We start from the raw sequence: 22,970 nt of genomic DNA, 5'->3' as shown, positions 1-22,970 counted from the left end.
TTTAAAACCTTAGACCATGTTTATCCCTGATCCTTAGTGGGATCCTTAGCCCAAAAAGGTGAATTAATTAAATGAAAAGAAAAGAAAAGGTAGATTATCGATCCTTAAAATGGGATTTGTGTGACCGATTTTAAGAGGGGTTATAGAGACACGTGTCAGGCTATGAGCCAAAGTTTTTTTTTTGTATTTTCTTTTTTTGTCTCACTTTCTTCTCTCCTCTCACTTTCTTCTCGTGTTCTCTGTCACAAAAGAACGAGAGAAGCGGTGAACGATCGAAACCCGCGACCGAGCCTCCACCACTGATCCTCCACCACCGATCCTCCGTCTTCGTTGTCGTCTGGTCGTCTTCTTCGTTAGAGAGGAAGGATCGAAACCCACCACTGATCGGAACCCACCACCAATCGAAACCCACCACCGATCGAACCCCACCACCAAGGACGACGACTCTCGCGCTCCACACGGTGTCTCCTCCGTCTGCTCTCGTCATCTCCTTCAGTAGAGGAATCGAAACCCACCACGATCGTTCGTCTTCCCTCGTTTCGATCCTCCGTCTTCTCTCGGTCCTGACGGTGTCTCCTTCGTCGCTTCTCGTCTTCGCCGGCAGAAGGACCATGCAAGATCACTCAGACGACGAGTGTCTGGGTCGTCACGGCGTCTCCGCCGTCGGTCTTTCAGCTCTGGCTCACGATCTCTTCAATTTGGAGATCACTTCCCAAGTAATAAACTATCTCACCTCATCTTTCTTTCCATTTCAGTAATCTTAAGTATCCACCGGCAGATAATTTATGTTGCGAACTTGGAATGTAGCTTGGCTCTGTATTTTAGCTAGATCATTTGATAGACTTGGCTCTGTATTTAGCTAGATGTTATAGTTATAAAGATAATTTAGGTAGATAATTTTATACACTTGGCTCTGTATTTTAGCTTATCTCATATCATTGTGTTGCTAATTCGACAGGGTTGAGGGCGATGTGAGCAGGTGCTTTGAGTCCCCACAGTCAACCACTTCTTGAGACTGTCGGTCAGTTTGCAAAACTTTACCCCAGTTTCATTTGTTTTCTTAATTTATGTCGTATGCATAGGTGTTAGGTTGATAAATGCTTGTTAGGTTGTGGTTAGTGCAATGCGTGTGATGAATGGTTCTGATGGTTGTGTTGAATGCTTGTTTTATTGTTTCATTTAGCTAATAAATAAGGTAGATACTTGTCTTCTCAACTCAATTCAAAGAGTTAAGCCATATCTAACACTTTCTTCTTCTCTTTTCATCTATTTAATCAGGTGCTTTCTCTCCTTCTTTTCTTCTCTTCTCAACTCAATGTTTAATCCTCTAATTTCAAGTTTCAGAATGTATGTTTCAAGTTTATGTGTGAAATGTTAAGTTTCAGAATGTATGTTCCGTATGAATGTATGTTTAAATGCTTGTTATATTTAAATGTTATATGTGAAATGTTAAGTGAAAATATTATGTGAATTGTGATGTCTGTCTTTTGCCTGTGCAGTTACGAGACAAAGAAGTCACAAGACGAGCAGTCACGAGAGTTTTGTATGCGATCGTTTTGTATGTTTGTGACAAGATGGGTTTATATGTTGGTCACGAGATGGTTTTGTCACAAGCACGTTTTGTATGTTTGAGTCGAGATCGTTTTGGTAATGCAAGTCTCTCTTACTCTATATAAACTCATTGAAGTCACAAGTTTTAAACACAACTCTCGAGCACTTCTTCTCTCTTGCTTCTTTCTCTCCTTCTCACCAAGTTACAATCAAAAATAACTTGATCACAAGGCTCATACACTCCTTTTCTCATTTTCTCATTATCTAATTGTCTTAAAAATACTTATCTTATTTTTAATCACAAACTCTTCATCTCGCAATCTCTCATTCTCTCCTTTTCCTTGATCACAAAACTTCTCTTAATCACAAACTCTTCAAATATCGTCAAAATATGATATCTGTTCAAACAAGAATTTGTGATAGACAAATGCATCAACAGCTCAAAGCGGACTTTGTTGAACATATATGGCGTAAATTTGAACGTGATGGAGACAACTACTAAGCTCGAATGTTTTTCCAAATTATTCTCGATTATTGTACTAGTCTTTATTTTTATGTTTTTTTAAAATAATTATGTTTTAAATGTTATCTTTTAATATGTTTGAATTAATAAATAAATTTTATCTTTAAATTTTTTTTTTTTTTTAAGAACCCCTAATTAAGAAACTCCCATTGGACCGCTCCAAATGAGAGTTTCTTAACTATGATTCTTAACCCCACTTAACTACAATTAAAATATTAAATAATCACTAAGAAACACACTTAAGGATCAAGGGATAAACATGCTCTTAGACCTTGTAAATTTGTTTTTTACACGACTAAATCTTTAAGGAATATACAGAAAATAATCATAATTTTAACGCTAATGTACACAAAATAGAAACATAAATTTTGAAAAAAAGTTTGAAAAAAATGGTTTCGGGAAATGCAACAAAAATTGAGACGAACAAATCATTTATACTCTACTTCTATGTCTTGCAATCTTAAATTTCTTTCCCATGTAGAAGCAATAATGTTTCAAGTAATGCATAGCACAAAAATGGCCTTTTAAAATTATCCAGTGAGAGTCTTTCTTTGTCGATTGTTCTACCTTTCCTCCTCACAATACATAAGTTATTCATCCAAACATAAGCTCACACTCAGTCGATCCCCTCGGCAAACGCGCCAACTCCGTGATCATACGATATTTCTCTCCCAGTGTGGTATCCAGTTGTGTGCTGGCTAAGGGAGAAAACGTCGCAACCTTTAGACGCCTTGCATGTTTCAACACAAAACTTGCGAGTTCTCTCTCTACATTCCTTCCTCTGTAGTTTCTCCACTCAAAAGTCTCAAGAACCAACATCAGCGTTTCAGGGACAGTGCTTGGTTCCTCCCAATGAAGTGTACGATATCCACACACATTACCATGGGTCTGATTGCATTTGCGTAGTTATTAGACCATTCAAAGTTTAGACAAGAGAACCCTCAACGCTCTTCATAGTTTTTAAAAGGTTTTACTTACCTCGTTTAGCTTGAGAGAACGAAGTTTTGGGGAATGTTGGAGCAAAGACATTAGCAGATCACACTTTGTTTCACATGTGCAAAACTCCAAGTGTTCAAGCTGGTGGAAGATACTACCAGAAGGAAACTGAGGATGCGGTACGAAAAACATAAGCAAGCATAAACACTGTAAGTTTGATTCAATCACAAAAGAAATCTTACAATATTTATATTAATATTATAAAATGAGAATCTATAAATATTTGATAAACCATGTTTTTGAGAAATTCTCCTGTAATTATATTTAATTATGCCGTAAGAGATTCCAGTTGAGAGATCCCATAATGATGCCCTAATGGTGTTATCAAGGATATATTATCACCTCTGAGGATAGACACAACAAGAGGCGTTTGACTGAAGCAAGAGATCTGAGGATATCATCAGTGTTGCTACATGTAACCTCGACATGTGCTACCAAGATCTCAGGCAAGTACTCAATCATACACTCACAAGCATAGTCTAAAGTCTTGAAATACTTCAAAGAAGGCGTATTCATCACAAGCACAGAACCAGGTCTTCCATAATAGTCAAATTTTTGTAATGAAGGCACCGTAATAGAGAATCTCCTCACATTGTCATTTTCAGCTCGGTCCAAGTCCAATACTTGAAGAATAGGACAGCATGATAATAGCTTCTTCGGAGTTTCATCGTCTAAGTAAATAACCTCATCCAAGTGCAACGTTTTGAGCAATTTGAAACATACAGGGAACTGAACATCCACAAGCGACACGTTTTGTAGTTTTAGTGCCACAAGTGTTCCACATGTGTACAAGCTCTGAGGCAATCTGATAGGCTCCTCAATCGTATAACAGTTCTCGAAACTAAGCTCTCGCAGACCGCGTTTGACTGCAGTTATAATCCAAAATCCAACATCTACATCGCTGCATTGTTGATCTAACTTGAGGTGCAAGCTTTCTAAGACTAGAGCCGTGTTTAAAAGCAAAGATCTGTCCACGAACCGGACGAATCCCACGTGATCATCATTGTCGTATCTTTCGATGTAATTGAGTTAAGACACTAACTTCCATAGATTTAGCCACCGTTTTGACAAAAGACTAGTGGCTGGGACATCTTTTGTAGGAAGCAACGAGAGTATGTGCAGTAAGAAATCATTAGGCAGTAAACTGATTCTGTCCATATCCTCTTCCTATGATTTTAACCGAATAACTAATCGCTGTCAACACAGAGAGAACAAAACCCTAAGTCAGGTTAACCTGTTGCTTCTCGACAATGGCGAGAAGAGGAATCTGTCCCTACTGAAGAGACCTAGTTAGGTTTTTACCCTTGTTTTCTTTGTTCGATGAGTTCCTTTGAGTTATATGTATATATATATATATATATATATATATATATATATAATTATTTATTTATTTTTCTATATAATAGATTCAGATGCAGATCTACTCAAATTCACCTCTATTTATTCTTCTAAAATAATATTCGTTTTTTTTAAATAGTATTTTTTTCTATTTTTCATCCCAAATACAGAGGAATACTATTTTCGAGTAATACATCAGAGTAAATTTCACATGTATTATAATATTCTATTTAGAGCAAAAAATATAGTAAATTAATTGGAGATGTGTAATAAAATCTGTAGAGTTTAATATGAAACCTAAAACCCAAAACTCCAAAAGAGATGACACTAGCAGTCTTGCAGACACTATTTGATGCAGATAGATTTTTAGTCAAAAGAACACGAGAAGATATATGACTTGTTGAGAAAGCATCCGAGCAGAGGGTTTGACCTTAGAGTGATCAGCATGAGCTATTCAGTTAAACACAAGCTCACAAGTGGATGAAGCCCTTCGTGAAAAAGATAACTCCTGAAGCATCTGCAGTTTCTCCTTGTAATCATCACCGGAACTAGCAGTGAAGCTCGCCTTCTTTAAGAAAACTGCGGTTTTCAAGATGTACGTCGAAAGTTGTTTCTCGTATTGTGTTCCTTCGTAATTTACCCACTCAAAATATTCAAGATTTGAGGAGAAACATCTTGGAACAGAGCCCGGTTGGTTCCAGTGACGAGTCCGTGGATTAATAACAGGATGACACTGATAAAACAAAAAGGTTGCAATGGATAAAACATCATCATTCATCAGATCACTGATCGATTTAATAATTAATTAAAAAGAAATAGAGAACAAGGAGATTAATAATAAAAACACACCTGGTTGATTTTGATAACCTTTAAGACAGGTGAATCTTGGAGCACACGCATAAATAGTAACAGCCACTCTGATTTGCATGTACATACCTCCAAATGTTTGAGTCTATGGAAGCAACACCCATCAGGATACACCACCTGCATGAAAATAATAGGTCGAGCAATGTAATACTCCGTTACTGAAAGAGAAGAATAACTGGTTAAGAGACAACTAAAAAAATTAATACTACCTCTGAAGCTGATAAACATAGACGAATATGCACGACTGAAGCAAGAGAATGCAGAAGCTTCTCAGGACGCTTGAGAATAACATCAACATTGGCTTTCAGCACTTGGTTGATGTTCATTGGCTCGCTAAATGAAAAGTTGCCTGAACGATCTACAATTTGCAAGGATTTCAAGGAAGGAGTATCTATCATAAGATTCACATCTCCTGTGGGTCGATAACCTTCGGAAATCAAAGATAATCTCTTCAAAGAAGGCACCATAATCTTAAGACTCAGCACATTGGTCTGATAGGCTTGTGTTTGCTGTAGGAACAATTCTTCAAGAACAGGACAACTAGGTAACATTCTAAGGAGAGAATTGGGGCTAGAGTAAGTCATATATATGAGGGATAAAGTTTTCAGAGATCTTAGGCAAACGTGATCAGGAACATCCAAAGTAGACTTTTCGAGTCTCAAGACCACAAGCGTTTCACAAGTGTATATACTTCTTAGACCAAGACCACGATAATCAACAAAGTTTACGAGTTTCAGCTCCTTTAGACCAAGTTTCACCGCGGTTCTGAGCCAAATCTCAACATCATCACGTGTGACATTGTGAGCTGATCTGAGAGACAGACTTTGAAGAACTTGACCTGCGGCTGCGTGTGACAGCAAAGATCTGTCCACAAACCGCCGAAAGTTTCCATAATGAGAGGCCCTTGAAGTACCCCCACGTAGAAAGTGAGTGTCATCAAACTCAAGTCTTGGTACCAGTATCCAGAGAGACTTCCAGCTTTTAGACAAAAACATAGTTCGCATTACATCTCTGGTCGGAAGAAAAGACAATATCTTCGATATGATTTCCTCAGGTAAGTGACTGATTCTGTCCATTAGCGCAATCTGGAAACCAGACACGCAGAAGACAAAAAGGGGTTCTATAGTTTCAGTACTCCCTGGCCTAAAGTAGCATCCAAAACCAAACCTACTCTTTATATATAAAAAGGAAAACCAAACAAAGCTATTAGAGTAAGATGATGGAACTCTGAATCATTGCAGCCAAAATAGCAATGCAATATTTTTCTTTTCAAGGGAATCTTGAGGATGGCGATGGTCTTATTGACATTATATAAACCCTAACGAATCTTGAGGAAGACGGCAATAACAATTCTTTTCCTTTCCTTTTTCTCATTAGATATTAAATTTTTTGTTTATGATTCCACAAAATATCTTAAACTAAAATTCGATAACCTTTTAAATATCTCAACCATTTTTAAAAAAGAAAATTATTTCAAATATTTTTATTTTATTTTATTATTTTAAGGTGTGGTATTAGAAGTTTAAATGAATCTAAAGAAATCTAAGTTTCAACTAAATTCTAGTTTTATTCAGTTATGTATTTCAACAATTCTTTGAAATTCGTGTGTTAATGGATTGAATATATTTAATCCTTCTTCTACAGTAATTCAAATTCTAGTGTTATTCAGTTTAGCAATTTTATGATTCTATTAAATATTTTTGGAAGTCAAGACTTCGGAACAAATGGTTGAAGAGAAAACACAAGCTCTAAGCGTGACCAAACATGCGAACTAACTAATTAGGAAGAGAAAACACAAGCTCTAAGCGTTTTTGACATTTATAAGATATGGGGTCAAACACAACCCAACTTTGACTATTCAGCGTAACTTCAGTTGAATGCAAGCTGACATGTCGGTGAACGCCTGAAGGATAAGGACAGCTCCTTGAGCATCTCAAGTTTCTTGTCGGAGTCAGTGGATGTAGAGGAGATAGTTACCTTCTTCAAACATCTTCCGCTTCTTAATATGAATGTAGCTACTTCGTTCTCTTCTTTACTTCCTTGATACCTTACCCATTCAAGAGTTTCTAGACTCGCTGACAGACATTCAGGAACTGAGCTCGGGTCATTCCAGCAGGGGCGTGGGGTAGCTATCTTATGGCACTGCGATAAATTTGATATTATAAGGACTGGAAAATACCCTGGTCACAGACAATGAATGAATATAGTTGGCGTGTGTTAATATATATAAGTACGTTTTGAAGTTTGAGATGCCGTAAATTAGGGGAATCATTGAGCAAGCGCATAAGTAGATTCAACCACTCTGTCTCACATGTGCAGATTTTCAAGCGTACAAGACGGTGGAAGACAGTACCAACAGAATATGCATCCTGCAATACCGCAGTTCCCTTCCCACACTTTTCATAACAATTGAACTTATGTAAATCATGAATTTGTTGTCCATGATAATGATATTGATTTTGTGCTATAACATTATTACGTAACTATATTAAAGTCTGATACAAATACTCTAAGACAGAGAGTACTACTGTATATTTATCCATATTTAATTACGCATGTTAACATTTATTTGTAATTTTGTATCCAAAACTTGTAATCAGTTATAAACTTGAGACTTAAATACGTAAGTAAATGTTTATAATTTATTATTCACATCTTTAATAAAGAAAATTTAATACATGCATGTGTCTGTCTTGTTAAGTTTCTTTCTGGTTTCTTCGAGTCTAACTCACAACATGTATATTTGAGATCGAGTGGAAGGGATTAGAGATAGCTACTAGCTAGTCATCGACTCATGGATCTAGTAAATCATAATTCTAAAGTATGAATGCTCCCATTCAAGTGAACAATATCAGAACGCGAAAAAAAACTTAATAGGCTCAAATAAATTTATCCATTTAACCAAAAAAAAAGTGAGAAATCATCTTTATATATATAGTCTATAGGGAAACAATTTTTTTTTATCAATCTACTTGTATGTCTCCTTTAAACATTTTATCAAACGGTGGTCCCAAAAAATGTCCCTAACTGTAGGAGTCCCACGACCGAAATCAAGCTGACATATTGAAGAACTCCTTGGTGACACTGATAATTCCATTAGCATCTCAAGCTTCTCTGTAGGATCAGTAGATTTAGGATAGAAAGTTGCATTCTTCAAACAAGCAGAATTTCTTATGATGAATTGCGCGACTTTGATCTCTTCTTCTCTTCCTTCGTATTGTGACCATTCAAAAGCTTCGAGACTTGACAATAAACAGCTAGGAACATCAGTTGGTTCGTTCCAGCACGGCCGTCGATTCATAGCCTCAGGTGGATGGACCTGACATTCACAAGGATCCATACTGAATATATATAAAAATAAAATAAATGAATATCTGAATCAAATTAGGTTAAGAAGAAAATTTACTTGTTCTAGTTTGAGGAATCTTAGTTTGGGGGAATCTTTGAGAAGAGGCATAAGTAGATTCAAACATTCCGGTTCAAAAATACACAGAGTCAAATCTACAAGCCGGTTGAATAATATTCCTTCAGGATACGCTGCATCATACGCATCCTACATAAGATATGCATGTTTAGTGAGAATGATATATATAGTCTTTTAAAACAGTACATAAAATAAAGATTACCTTTGAGGTCATTACACACAGTCTAAGTTGCTGGAGTGAAGTAAGAGAAGAAAGAATCTTTTCAGTACGATTACAAGTAACACACACATTTGCCGTTTCAATCTTAGGCATATTATGCTCAATGCCACAAAATACTTCCGTATTTTCAAGAATCCTCATGATCTCCAAAGAAGGAGCATCTATCAAAATCCCGTCAGCATGGTTGTCCGATAAATTTATCACTGATAGAATCTTCAAAGAGGCCACTCTAACTACGAAAAGGCTTACATTGTCACCGAGGCATCGTTCCACGAATAAACTTTCAATAATAGGACAACCGGATAAAATCTTTGGGACTGATTCATTATTTGGGTACTTCACTGATTGAAGGCCCAAAATTTTGAGGGACGGGAAGGAAACCGTGGAAGACGAATCCATAAGAACTACATTGGTTAGCCCCAAACTCACAAGCATTGTACAACCTGTATACAAGCTAGTAGGAAGTATCACTGGATTGATAGTTTCAGCAGAACAAGTATCATCAATCTCAATATTCAGGAGACGGGCATGGCGTTTAATAGCGATTCTAACACAAACTCCAATATCTATAGCACCAGTGTTTTGACCAAGTAGGAAAGACAACACTTGTAGAACTGGAGCCTCGTGTAACAGCAAAGAACTGTAAACAAACCGCGAGAAGCTCCTGTCCTCACCATCTGGATAACTGTTATGATCATATTCAAGTGTTGGCACAAACGTGTAAAGATACTTCCATCGTTTCGATAAAACCATTGTGGTCACAACTTCTCTTGTTGGTAAATATGACAATATTTTCAAGAGCAACGCATCAGGCAACTCACTTATCCTATCCATATGATCTCGCTCCTCTTTGATTATCTTCAAAGTTTTCTTCCTTAATAGACACGAAAATATTAGGTATTAGCTTTCACTTTAAAACCTAAACCAAAATTTAAAAGGAAACTTCCAAAACTAATCAATTTTCTAAGGAATTCTCTGCCATATGTTTTGCTTTTAGTGATAACAAAGTAGTAAAACTGTTTATCTTTTTTGAGTTTCAAATCAATAGGTAATACGAAGATCAGAATAAAATTTCAAAATTAAGAACATACCTAATGCAGCAAAAGAACATATGATTCTTAGAAAATTTGGACAAAAGCTCTCTCAAGTTGCTAGTCAAACTCGTTGTTAACAAGACTATTTATAATTTTTAAAAAAGTAAGAAACTCTTTTCCTAACACACTTAGGATTTGTACAAGCTTTCACTTTAACACACTTACTATTTTAATACATTTTTATTTTCCAAGTGTTCATCTATGTATGATGTATGTATTCATTAGGTTTAACTACACTGTGAAACACCAACTAATTTTCTGTTTAGTATCTAACCATAATTTAAGAGCCATCTGTATAATAATCAACAATGCCTAAGAACTCCAACAGAACCCCATTTTTCAGTTTTATTCACAAGCGTTTTACAGACTTATATATCAAGCTCCTCGGAAGTATATATAGCTAGAGTTTCAGTATAAGAAGTATCAATCTCGATATTTATCTCACGCACACAACGATTTAACAGCAGGTGCAACACATGCACCAAGATCTATAGCACCAGAGCGTTGTAAAGAAAAACTGTAAAAGCGGAGCCTCGGGCAACAACAAAGAACTGTTAAGAAACCGCAAGAATCTCACCTTCCTGACACATATAACATCCAAAGAAACTGCCATTGTTTTGACACTTTTTTTTGTGTAGGCAGTAACGATAATATCTTTAAGAGCAGTGCATCAGGCAACTCACTTATCATCCTTACGAGCCAACCCCGTTACAATCAAACTTACTTGGCATCTACAGACACGAAAACATAAGAAACAGAGGATTTTGCTGTCAATTCAAATTAGTAAAGATCAGATGATTAGAAAAAACTTCAAATGTAAGAAAGCACTCCTAATCCTTACAATCCCAAAGCTATCAACTTCAACAAACTTCTCTATCCACACCATAAACCCCAAAGACTGAACATTAGGAGCAGTTGATTCGTAGACCAACAGTGGTCGGTTGATTTGGTGAATCTATTACTCGACCAACATGTGCGAACTAAATAATGTTTTCTTTGGTCAACTAAAGCTTTTATAGCTACTTTTACTCTCCAAAAATGGAGTAGAGGTTCCATACGAACGGTAAAAAAAGCCAAGACAGTAAAGAAACAGGTTGCTACAACAGCAAACCACATTTAAAAACATGATAGATAGGAGCAATCTTTGCACAAACACAACACAAAGCATGGAGAAGTCCTCTAAGCTCTAAGCGTTTTTTTTAACATTAATAAGATAAGGGATCTAACACAACCCAACTTTGTCCACTGAGCGCAAGTTCAGTCGAATACAAGCTGACATGTAGGTGAACGCCTGAAGGACAAGGACAACTCCCTGAGCATCTCAAGTTTCTTGTCCGAGTCACTGGACTTAGGGGTAATTATAGTTACTTTCTTCAAACAGCTTCCGGTTCTTAATATGATGCTGCTACTTCTTTCTCTTCTTTTCTCCCTCGATATCCTACCCATTCAAGAGTTTCAAGACTCGATGACAGACATTCAGGAACTGAGCTCGGGTCATTCCAGCTGGGGCGTGTGTCTTCAATCTTATGGCACTGCGATAAATTGACATTATAAGAACTGGAAAATAGACGTGTATGTGTGTGAGTATCTATATATTATATGTACCTTTTGAAGTTTGAGGAACCGTAGATTAGGGGAATCATTGAGCAAACGCATAAGTAGATTCAACCACTCTGTCTCACATGTGCATATTCTCAAATATACAAGACGGTGGAAGACAGAACCAAGAGAATATGCATCCTGCAATACAAAACATCTTTAAGAACAGGTGCAATGTGTTTGTGGCAAACAAGTTTGGTCACAAAAATATCCACTCTTTAATAATACCTGATTCTAAAAAGAGAAAAATCAGGGATGCTCAAGTTCAAAGAATTCAAAGGACAGCTTGTATATTACCTTTGAGTATGGTAAACATATAAAGAGACGCTTTGCTGAAGTGAAAGAAGTAAGAGTCACCCCTGGAGAACTATAAGCCGCGGAAACAGCTGCCGTAACAAGATTAGGCATATCATTCTCAATGACACAAAATCCAACCGGGTCAAAAAAAATGCCCAAGTACTCCAACGAAGGAGCATCTATCACAAATCCATCTTCACCTTCTGTAGATCTTCCTGCTGATTTATACAAAGATGCACTCTTGAGAGAAGGAACCTTAACTGTGAAAATGGTTACATTGTCATCCACACATTGGTCCACATCCAAATCTTCAAGAACATGACAACTGGACAAAAGCCTCCTGACAAATTCTTCACCTGGGTACTTGACAGATGCAAGGCTCAGAGTTTTAAGGGCCGGGAAAGAAGGCAAAGAGGAAACGTCCTTAAGAGTCACACTATTTAGTTTCAAAGAAACGAGTATTCTAGAGCCTGTATATAAACTCCTTGGAAGTATGACTGGAGTTGTACTCGAAGAACAATCGATCTCGATACTCATGTCACGCACACCGCACTTAACTGCAATTGCAACCCATACTCCAATATCATTAACAGCAAGAGACTTTTTGGGTAAGTTTGAAATGCAAAGTTTCTACCGGTGCCTCGTGCAGAATCAAAGACCTATCCACAAAGCGGGAAAACCTTCCAACATCATCAATATTCTGGTAGCTATCGTCGTATACAAGTTTTGGCACTGACTTCCAAAGAGGCTCCCATCGTTTTGACAAAACCATTGTGGCCACAACATCTTTGGCAGTAGGCACTTCTGACAGTATTCTCAACAGTAGTGCGTCAGGCAAATGACATATCCTATCAACAGGAGGCATCTTCCCCTTTCAAATCCAACACAGATTGCCGTATCAAAGCCCCATAATCCCCAAACCAGACACCAAAGCCTGAAAGCATTGGGGGGAAAAAAAAAAAGGAATGTGAAATTGTAAAGTGTGTTTTCCTCATAAACTAAACAGCAACAAAAAAGTCATAAGCAACGACACAACAAGGTCAAAGCAAAGCAAACCAAACCCTAGCGTAAGAATATAGTTTCGTAGTTCAAAGACAAATAATAACCGCTTCTCATACTCGCACACACTGAACACTTATAATCTCAAGAAAGCATATAAGTCAAAGAGAATTGTACAAACCAAAACTTTCTGTCGAACAGTTTCTGTTCACTAAAAAACCAAACTTGAAGTAATGAATTGCCGATTACCTTTATAGTCTATACGGTGATTCCTGGGAAATTATCAATTCAGGACGATGTGGGGACATAAAGTTGATTTATTGTATGATATCAAACTTCGGCCCATGAGACCAGTTGTGGCCTAAATGTTACTGGGCTATTGAGCATATAGGTCCATAACTTCAGATGGATATATATAATCTAAAATCATGTCGCTGAAGTAAATCCTATACCCGGTTGATGCTTTACTAATGCTGTCGTGACTAAATTCAAAGCATATTAACAATAACTAAACACTTTTTTTTTGAATGAATGTAAAATTTATTCAATCAAAACTTTAATTACATCAGGTGCTTCTGTGTTTCTTTGAATTTAAAGAATAAAAAAATCATGCCAAATAGAAGAAATTTATCCAGCTTCTCCTTGAGTTTCTTGTAATCCAAGCCAGGTGATCAGACCTTCTTCAAGATACTGCTGGCCCATTCCTTTTACTCCAAGCAATTTGAGTCTTATTGTCTTGTCTACAAACCTGGCCAAACAATAACTAAACACTGAATCATCATAACTTATGTTTGGTTTAGTTTTTGTTTTTTTTTTTATTGGTCGTTTTCCCTTGGAGACAAAGCTTATGATTAAGTGTATAAGTATTGGCCAATTTAGCTTTTTCAATAGAACATACAAAAATAAATTGGAGTACTCTTGTTGTTCTCTGACAAATTCTTCTCAGATTAAACATATTAAGATGAATAATCAGAAGAAGATTACAGAATCAGAGAAAAAAAATAAACTCAAACACCTGATATTCAGCAGCAAAAGAAGTCATATATCCTGATATTCAACAGCAAAGAAGTCCTATGTCCTGCTTTAGGTTTTTTATTTAAAAAAATATGTACCGCAGTTCCCTTCCCACTCTTTTCATACAAAATGTAAAACATCGATCCCATGATGTAAATAAAAATGAACTTGTTGTCCCTGATATTGATAGTGATTTTGTGCTGTAATGACATTAAGTTTCTCTCTGGTTTCTTCGAGTCTAACTCACACCATGTACATTTGAGATCGAGTGGGAGGGATGGTCACAGACTCATGGATCTAGTGAATCATAATTCTAAAGCATGAATGCCCCCATCCAAGTGAACAATAGCAGGACGCGAAAAAAAAACTAAATAAGCTTTAAATAAATATATCCATTTAACAACAACAAAAAATGTGAGAAATCATCTATATTTAAGGGAAACTATTTTTTTATCAACATACTGGTGGCATGTCTGTCTTAAACGTTTCATCAAACGGTGATGATAAAAAATGTCCCAAGCTGTAGGAGCCGCACGACCGAAATCTAGCTGACATATTGAAGAACTCCTTGGTGACACTGATAATTCTATTAGCATCTCAAGCTTCTCTACAGGATCAGTAGATTTAGGATAGAAAGTTGCATTCTTCAAACAAGCAGAGTTTCTTATGATGAATTGCGCGACTTTGATCTCTTCTTCTCTTCCTTCGTATTGTGACCATTGAAAAGTTTCAAGACTTGACAATAAACAGCTAGGAACATGAGTAGGTTCGTTCCAGCACGGCCGTGGATTCACAGCCTCACGGAGATGGACCTGACATTCACAAGGATCCATAGTAAGTATAATCCGCTTCAGAATATTAAAAAAGGTTACGAGGAAATAAATTTACCTGTTCTAGTTTGAGGACTCTTAGTTTGGGGGAATCTTTGAGAAGACGCATAAGTAGATTCAACCATTCCGGTTCACATGTACACAGAGTCAATTCTACAAGCCGGTTAAATGCTATTCCTTCAGGATATGCATCCTACATAAGTTACATGAGTAAACAAAAGTTTAGTGGGAATGATAGGTCTTTTAAAAGAAAAAAACATTTAAAGGTTACCTTTGAGGTCATTAAACATAATCTAAGTTGCTGGAGTGATGTAAGAGAAGAAAGAATCTGTTCGGTACGATTACAAGTAACACACATACTTGCCGCATCAATATTAGGCATATTATGCTCAATACCACAAAATCCTTTCGTATTTACATTAATCCCCATGAGCTCCAAACAAGGAGCATCTATTAAAAACCCGTCAGCATGGATGTCCGATACTTTTTGTAACAACAGGATCTTCAAAGTGGGCACTCTAACTACGAAAAGGTTCACATTGTCACCGGGGCATCGGTTCACGAATAAATTTTCAAGAACAGGACAACCAGCTAAAATCTTGGGGACAGATTCATTATTTGGGTACTTCACTGATATAAGGACCAAAGTTCTGAGGGATGGGAAGGAAACCGTGGAAGACGGATCCATAAGAACCACACTGTTTAGCCTCAAACTCACAAGCATTGTACAACCTGTATACAAGCTAGTAGGAAGTACCACTGGATTGATAGTTTCAGTAGAACAAGTATCATCAATCTCAATATTCAGTTGACGGGCATGACGTTTAATAGCGGTTCTAACACAAACTCCAATATCTATAGCACCAGTGTTTTGACCAAGTAGTATAGACAGCCCTTTTAGAACTGGAGCCTCGTGTAACAGCAAAGAACTGTAAACAAACCGCGAGAAGCTCCTGTCCTCACCATCTGGATAACTCTTATGATCATATTCAAGTGTTTGCACAAACGTGTAAAGATACTTCCATCGTTTCGATAAAACCATTGTGGTCACAACTTCTCTTGTTGGTAAATATGACAATATTTTCAAGAGCAACGCATCAGGCAACTCACTTATCCTATCCATATGATCCCGCTCCTCTTTGATTATCTTCAAAGTTTTCTTCCTTGATAGACACGAAAATATTAGGTATTAGCTTTCACTTTAAAACCTAAACCGAATTTTTTAAAGAAAACTTCCAAACTAATCAATTTCGACGGAATTCTTCTAACATATGTTTAATTTGCTTTTAGTGATAAGCAGTAGTTAAACTGTTTTTTTTTCTTTTTGGAGTTTCAGATCAAAAGGTAATACGAAAATCAGAATAAAATTTCAAAATTAAGAAAATACCTAATGCAGCAAAAGAACATCGCCGGTGATTCTTTGAAAATTTGGAGAAAAGCGCTCTCAAGTTGCTAGTCGATCAAAACACGTGGTTTACAAGACTATTTATAATTTTTAAAAAGGTAAAAAAAAACTCTTTTTCCTATAACACACTTAGGATTTGTACAAGCAGAAGTCTGACCGTACTTTTTGCATCAACAGATAAGAAGAAATATGCATATCTGCGTTTCCTGAATTATCTAAGATAAAGCAAAATATAAACTCAAGTTTTACTACAGTAACATTTAAAAAGTTATTTAAAAACTTTATTAATTTTTTTGGCGTCTAAATTTTTGTATAAAATACTCCCTCCTTTTTTTTATATATGACGTTTTAGAAGAATTCTTTTATTCCAAATTATTTGACGTTTTCAATTTTCTATGTAAAATTTATTACTAATTAATGCTAGATGACCAATGATATTATAGTTTCTATTTTATTATTGGTTAAACTGTGGTTAGGTAAACAATTAATGATGTTTTTGTTTAGAAATTAAATATTTTTTAATCTATGTGCACAATCTTAAAACGTCATGTATAAAAAAACGGAGGGAGTATATGTCAAATCATATAGTGATACATGACAACTTCTCGAAGTTTGTGATGCAAACTCAATAAATAAATAAATAAAAGATTAAGTGAATTTATTGTATATTTTGAAATTTTCCAAAATAAAGTGACATAAATGAGTATAAAGAATAAAATGTTATTATTCAAAATTCAGAATCTGAAATAGAGAAAAAATATATGTCAAATAGTATGGTGATATACCCAAATTTTCAGAATTTGTGATGCGAGCTCAATGAATAGAAATAAATGAGTAAACTAATAATAGATTTTGGAAAAAAAATGTCCAAAAGGAAAGCGATACATGATATTTTCAGAAATTTGTTCAAAAAGAATTGTTTTATTGTATAAAATATAGAGAGCAAGAATCTGAATCCTAATTGAAAAGTCTAGTGTAAACCAAATACATCATGAATTTGAATTCTAGATATTAAGATATATGTTAACCGAATATTTGGACGACCAAAGATGTCTTTTAACAAAAAGAAGAAAATGTATTCTGTGAACTTATCAAACTTGATTGTAATGTGTATGTTGTTGAATACAGAAATATAAAGAAAAAAAAGATGAGAAATTGCGAAGGAGTGTTCAGCATGAACATCTTTCACTTTTCATCATAAAAATGTTTAGAAAACAAACCGAAGCATTGACGAGAACTTGTGATATTTCTTTGAAGAGGATTGTTTCAAATTCAAATGTTTAGCATAAGCCATAGTTAACGTTGAAATTCTGAAAGAGAGTTTGCATTCTCATGATCCTAATGACACAAGTAAGAGGAAGTAATTGAGGAGTAATAACATGCGAGTCGCATATATTGATCACAATAAAGCCCTTCCATTCAATGCTTATCCAAACTTGTAAAGTTAACAAAACAATGTAACCACTAACCAATGAGGCAATGACACTCCAAGAAAGAACAAAAACGAAGCTAGTTGTATATCTCTGAGATCCAACGTAACTTCAGGTAAACAAAAGCCGACACTCGCTAGAAATCCGCTGCGCAGACGCCAACTCTAGCAGCATCTTGTGTTTCTCATTTAAATTGATGGATGCTAAGGATCTAATAGACACTTTCTTTAGCTGTCTGGAGTTCTTTAAGAAATACATAACCTTTTCTTTCTCTGTTTGTGTTCCTTTGTAATCAATCCACTCAACAGTTTCAAGGCTCGAAGTCAGACATTGAGGAACAGAACTCGGTTGCTCCCATTGAGTGGTGGAATCTCCGTAACTCATTCTACATTTCCTTATAATATTAACTGTCTTTGGAGACAGATTTGCTCGAAAAAGCACGAATCTGAGAACTCTGAGTTTAGGTGTATGTCTGAGTATAAGACCACACCAATCTAAAGAGCATGTACAAAGATTCAGAGACACGAGCTGGTCGAAGACTCCTATATGAGATGGATCCTGCAAGTTGCATCATAAGTGAATGGATAATATGTTTTTTTCCGTCTAAACTTCTTTTATTCAATCAAGTCTATCAAAGAAAATAATATAGATAAAAAGTATATATTATCACTGATTAAAGCATATAGATTTTACCAGTGGTGGTTGTAAACACAAGGAAAGGTGCTTGGCTGAGGTAAGACAACCCTTAAACTTCTTAGAGTCACCATGTGGAAGCTTGACATTAGCCTTAACGAGGTAGGGCATTTTCACTAATGAACAAAACCAACTAAACTCGCTATAAATAGTTAACGAATTTAAAGAAGGAGCCTTGATCACAAACCCAACATCATCTCCTTGAGCTTGAGAACCCATTTTGATGTCTATGATGGTTAAACACTGAAGTGAAGGAACAAAGACTGTGAAAGTTTTCACTCTGGCATTGCTTAATCGAGACACGTTCAGTTCTGTAAGGACAGGGCAACCAGATAAAAGACTACTAACGATTTCATCGCTTAAGAAATCAACAAACAAAAGAGTCAAAGCCTTGAGTGACGGGAAACAAATATTGGTCAAAGGAACATCCACAATGACAGCTGCAATTAGGGTTAAAGTCACAAGGGTTTCACATGTATACAGACTCCTAGGCAACCGTAGGGTTGCTGAAAATCTGGAATATAGAAGATTGCGGACACCACGAGAAATTGCAACACGAGTCCATGTTTCAATGTCAATGGAAGAACCTTTTTGACCAAGTGAGAGATGCATCGATTCTAGGACAGGAGCCTTGTTTAGTAACAAAAACGTGTGAACTAAACGAGAAGCCCTCTGGTAGTCAGAGGGACCCAGATAGAACAAGAGCTTCGGCACATGTTTCCAAAGATAACACCATCTCTTTGACAAAAGGCTTGTGGTTACAGAAATTTTTGTTGGAACTGATGATAATATTTTCAAGATCAAGTCTTCAGGCAATAAACTGATCCTATCCATTGTTTTCAGAAAAGAGAGAGGTCCTTTAATAGATTCGTTTTCTTCGCCCCCAAAGAAAAACCAGAAAACCTAATTAAACATTGTGTTAACCTTATTGGGGAGGATCTCAAATTGAGTTTCTCAGCCATAAAGTATTGTTATTTTAATATCTATACTATTAAAGCAGGATCATATTGTCATAATTATCTTAGGGGCATGTTTCCTTCACTAACATTGCATGTTTCATTAAGGGCAATTAAGTAATATTAATAACAAATCTATATTGGGTCATTATTTTTGGATCCAGCCCAAATCAAATCTCTCTTGGACCATTTGGGCCTATTAAAAAATCAGATTCAATTCTCACTTTTTTTTCCTTTGGACCATTGAGTCCAAGTTCAAATAATTTTTTTTCAATTATTCTTAATTATTATTTTTTTCTTTTCTTAATATAATTTAAGCATTCATAAAAATAATTGAATTTTTTTATTGAAAAGTATAAATCTTTATTAAATGTATATAATTTTTTAATTAAAATATTAACCCCATAATAAAATTAATTTATCAGAGTTATACCAACTTAATTCATTAAAAAAATAAAGTTTAATTTTTTTTAACATAAACAGTCATTTAAAATGAAATACGATAAATAAAGATAAATTTTTTAAATCTTTTATAAAATAAAACACAAATATATGAAAATGTGACATTTACTAAATATTTGTCAATTGAAAAAAAAAAACAAAAAAAAACCCGCGCTTTCAAAGCGCGGGTCAAAATCTAGTGTTTCATTAATTAGTTAACATTTTATTTATTTTAGAAAAGGAAAACAACTCCTAATTTGACAAGTATATAAGTGGGTAAAAAAAGATATCTCAAATTTGAAATATTATAAAGAATATATATATATGTATATTATTTCAAATTCAATAATAGTATCATAATTTATATAAAAAAATTAAGTGAAGAATATTCACTATAATTTTAAACATTAACATATATATATACTTGACATATATATATATACATATACAAATATACATTCAGAAACTGGCTTTGAAACCATACTAAATATAATTAGATTGCTTATGATTTGTGCAGTCTAATATCTGATCAAGAGAGTACAATTTATAAATTTTACCTATGTCAGATATTAGGTTTTGATCTGTAGCAGTATAGCTATATATATACCTTTTTTTTTTTTGAAAGATGATCTGTAGCTATATTTTGCGATCGATTGCATGATGTTCGTATGGTTTTGTGTGCAGGAAACGAAAGAAACGACACAGGAGATATGCAAGTTTCCACTCTAGTGGTACATCTCGGTGAGCTTAAAACCAAATGTATATTTCCAGCCAAATCCTTAAAACCAAATTCAGTAAAAACCAATATCTTCAATATGTTAACTACTAATGACGCTCCAGGAATTAAAATTAATATATATGTATATAGTTATATATCTCTGAGATCCGACAAAACTTCAGGTGAAGAAAAACTGACATTGTTTAGAACTCCTCTGCGTAGACGACAGCTCTTGCAGCATCTTGTATCTATCTCCCAAATTGGTTGATGGTAAGGCTTTAATAGCCATCTTCTTTAGCTGTCCAGAGTTCTTTAGCAAATACATCACCGTTTTTTTCTCTGATTCTCTTCCTTGGTAATCAATCCACTCAACAGTTTTCAGACTCGAGATCAAACATTGAGGAACAGAACTTGTTTGCTCCCATTGAATCTGGACATAATCGAAACATCTCTCAATTGGTCGGAATCTGAGAACTCTGAGTTTAGGGGTTTGTCTGAGTATAAGACAGAACCAAACTGAACAGCATGTACATAGTACTAGAGACACGAGATGATAGAAGACGCCAATAGGATATGAAAACTGCAAATGGCATCATCACAAGTTAATGTAACTATTAGTTAAAAAAGAGAGTATATATATATATATGATCACAAAAATGCATAGATTGTTACCGTTGATGGTATTGCACATAAGGAAAGGTGTTCAGCTGAGGTAAGAAATTGTAGAAGCTTCTTAGAATCACCAGGTGAAGAAAGCTTGATGTAAGCCTTCACGAGGCATGGCATATTCACTAGTGAACAACTTACTTGGCTAAAAACAGTTAGCGACGTTAAAGAAGGAGCTGCGATCATTAACCCAATATCATCTCCTGGAACTTGAGAACCAGATTTCAAGTCCAAAACTGTTAATCTCAGCAATGAAGGAACCATGATTGTGAAGGTTTTCATGTTTCCATTGTTTACTCTAGTTATAGCTAGGCCTTCAAGGACAGGGCAACCAGATAGAATCCTAGGAACTATTTCATCGTTTGAAAATTCCACGCGTCTAAGAGCACTTCCAATGGAGGATTTTAGACTAGAATCCTTAGCAACATAATATTAAAATATTTGGTGGGGTTCACATTTTGCTAAGGATTTGGTACATAAAATCCTTAATTAAGGACTGATTGTTAGTGAATCCTTATACGTGTCGATCCGCGATTGGTTCCGTTTTTAATTTTTTTTTTTTAAAACAAATAAAAATAATAATAATAAAAAATTCTGAAAAGTTTACCTATGATTCCGAGCCACCAAGAACACCATTGCAGGTGCTCTAAGCCTCAAAGTCTTGAGTGACGGGAAACAAATTGTCAAAGGAACATCCACAATGAAAGTATAGAGTAGGGTTAAACTCACAAGGGTTTGACATGTATACAGACTCCCAGGCAACCGTATGGCCTCCTTTGGACCGAATGGATTATTGTGAAAACGAAGTTTGCGCACACCACGTTCAACTGCAACTCTAAGCCAGATTTCAATATCTGTAGGACGATGATTTTGGGCAAGTTCGACATGCATGGTTTTTAGGACAGGAGCCTTGTGTAATATCAAAAAGTTTTGAATGAAAGTGGAAGCTCGTGGAGCAAAATACTCAAGCTTCGGCACATGTTTCCAAACATCACGCCAACGTTTTGACAAAAGGCTTGTGGTTATAGCAACTTTCGTTGGAGGGAATGACAATATCTTCAAGATCAAATCATCTGGCAATGGACTGATCCTATCCATTATTGTATAAGAAACCCTTCAATAAACCCCCAAAAAGTTAGTATCGGTTGATCTTGTTGTCTTGCTTTTGTCAAGCCCGTCGGCTGTCGCAATCTCGCAGTCAGAGAAACTAAAGTATATAAAACCTAGCAAAATAACGCGTACTAGTCTAAAATTCAAGCCAATAAAAAGCATAACATTTTTGATTTATGATACTCTACATTTAGAGTTTTGGTGATTTTCCATTATTTATTACTTTTGAAGTTTAAATTTTATATTTTGTTTAATAGTTTTATAAATCTGGATTATGACTTTTAAGCTTAAGTTCTTGGATAAGATTTTTTTTAAGAGGTGTTAAAAAGAAGAGTTTTAAGATTTAAATCATAGAATTATGAAGGGCAATTGTCAATAATAGCACCTTTTGAAGTTTATGTCTCAAAAAGAGCACTAGAAGGAGAAAGTCACAAAAATGACATTCATTAAAGGGTAAAATGTCCCTAATATCCTTGGTTTAAATTAAATAAACAAACAAAAATAAAAAAAAATAAAAAAAAAATAAAAAAAAAATAAAAAAATAAAAAAAAATAAAAAAAAATAAAATTTTTTTTTTATAGTTTCAGATTATATGTTTTCAGATTCGAAATTTTTATAATTTTTTTTAAAAAAAAAATTTTGAATTTTTTTTTATTTTTTTTTTCAAATTTTCTTTTTATAGTTTAAAAATAATTTTTGAAACTGTTTTATAAATTTTTATTTTTTATTTTAGTATTTATTTTTTATAAAATTTTAAACCCTAATTCCAAAACCCCACCCCCTTAACTCTAAACCCTAA

At 35.2% G+C, this 22,970-nt stretch overlaps 6 protein-coding genes and 2 pseudogenes across 6 annotated transcripts; 1 reads left to right on the top strand and 7 right to left on the bottom strand.

Annotated features, from left to right (window-relative positions):
* The first annotated feature begins 71 nt into the window (after window positions 1-71).
* LOC106402534 lies at window positions 72-1,726 on the top strand. Its single transcript, XM_048765059.1, has 4 exons — window positions 72-89; window positions 147-716; window positions 959-1,021; window positions 1,500-1,726. The coding sequence occupies exons 1-3, from the start codon at window positions 72-74 to the stop codon at window positions 962-964; spliced, it is 594 nt and encodes a 197-aa protein (XP_048621016.1). The 3' UTR covers window positions 965-1,021; window positions 1,500-1,726.
* Window positions 1,539-4,365, bottom strand: LOC106405643 (annotated as a pseudogene).
* Window positions 4,366-4,491: 126 nt separating this feature from the next.
* Window positions 4,492-6,897, bottom strand: LOC106405645 (FBD-associated F-box protein At5g56380). Its single transcript, XM_013846165.3, has 3 exons — window positions 5,485-6,897; window positions 5,258-5,392; window positions 4,492-5,141 (listed from the first exon to the last, which is right to left on the bottom strand). The coding sequence occupies exons 1-3, from the start codon at window positions 6,349-6,351 to the stop codon at window positions 4,863-4,865; spliced, it is 1,281 nt and encodes a 426-aa protein (XP_013701619.2). The 5' UTR covers window positions 6,352-6,897; the 3' UTR covers window positions 4,492-4,862.
* A 247-nt stretch (window positions 6,898-7,144) lies between these two features.
* On the bottom strand, window positions 7,145-9,672 carry LOC106403862 (probable FBD-associated F-box protein At1g32375). The gene is made up of 5 exons (XM_048765054.1): window positions 8,902-9,672; window positions 8,682-8,828; window positions 8,304-8,594; window positions 7,609-7,671; window positions 7,145-7,417 (listed from the first exon to the last, which is right to left on the bottom strand). The coding sequence occupies exons 1-5, from the start codon at window positions 9,670-9,672 to the stop codon at window positions 7,145-7,147; spliced, it is 1,545 nt and encodes a 514-aa protein (XP_048621011.1).
* Window positions 9,673-11,156: 1,484 nt separating this feature from the next.
* LOC106404875 lies at window positions 11,157-13,633 on the bottom strand (annotated as a pseudogene).
* A 21-nt stretch (window positions 13,634-13,654) lies between these two features.
* LOC106403863 (probable FBD-associated F-box protein At1g32375) lies at window positions 13,655-16,393 on the bottom strand. The gene is made up of 2 exons (XM_048773085.1): window positions 14,811-16,393; window positions 13,655-14,734 (listed from the first exon to the last, which is right to left on the bottom strand). Exon 1 carries the CDS (start codon window positions 15,873-15,875, stop codon window positions 14,955-14,957), a length of 921 nt encoding a protein of 306 aa, XP_048629042.1. The 5' UTR covers window positions 15,876-16,393; the 3' UTR covers window positions 13,655-14,734; window positions 14,811-14,954.
* Window positions 16,394-17,526: 1,133 nt separating this feature from the next.
* Window positions 17,527-19,210, bottom strand: LOC106405398 (putative FBD-associated F-box protein At5g56440). Its single transcript, XM_013845958.3, has 2 exons — window positions 18,281-19,210; window positions 17,527-18,145 (listed from the first exon to the last, which is right to left on the bottom strand). Exons 1-2 carry the CDS (start codon window positions 19,112-19,114, stop codon window positions 17,699-17,701), a joined length of 1,281 nt encoding a protein of 426 aa, XP_013701412.2. The 5' UTR covers window positions 19,115-19,210; the 3' UTR covers window positions 17,527-17,698.
* A 974-nt stretch (window positions 19,211-20,184) lies between these two features.
* On the bottom strand, window positions 20,185-22,457 carry LOC106403864 (putative FBD-associated F-box protein At5g56440). Its single transcript, XM_048773072.1, has 3 exons — window positions 21,693-22,457; window positions 21,068-21,440; window positions 20,185-20,975 (listed from the first exon to the last, which is right to left on the bottom strand). Exons 1-3 carry the CDS (start codon window positions 22,157-22,159, stop codon window positions 20,574-20,576), a joined length of 1,242 nt encoding a protein of 413 aa, XP_048629029.1. The 5' UTR covers window positions 22,160-22,457; the 3' UTR covers window positions 20,185-20,573.
* Window positions 22,458-22,970: the final 513 nt, after the last annotated feature.

Source organism: Brassica napus, chromosome A3 (assembly GCF_020379485.1).
Source record: "Brassica napus cultivar Da-Ae chromosome A3, Da-Ae, whole genome shotgun sequence".
NCBI lineage: Eukaryota > Viridiplantae > Streptophyta > Magnoliopsida > Brassicales > Brassicaceae > Brassica > Brassica napus.
This window is presented reverse-complemented; position numbering and strand designations above follow the sequence as displayed.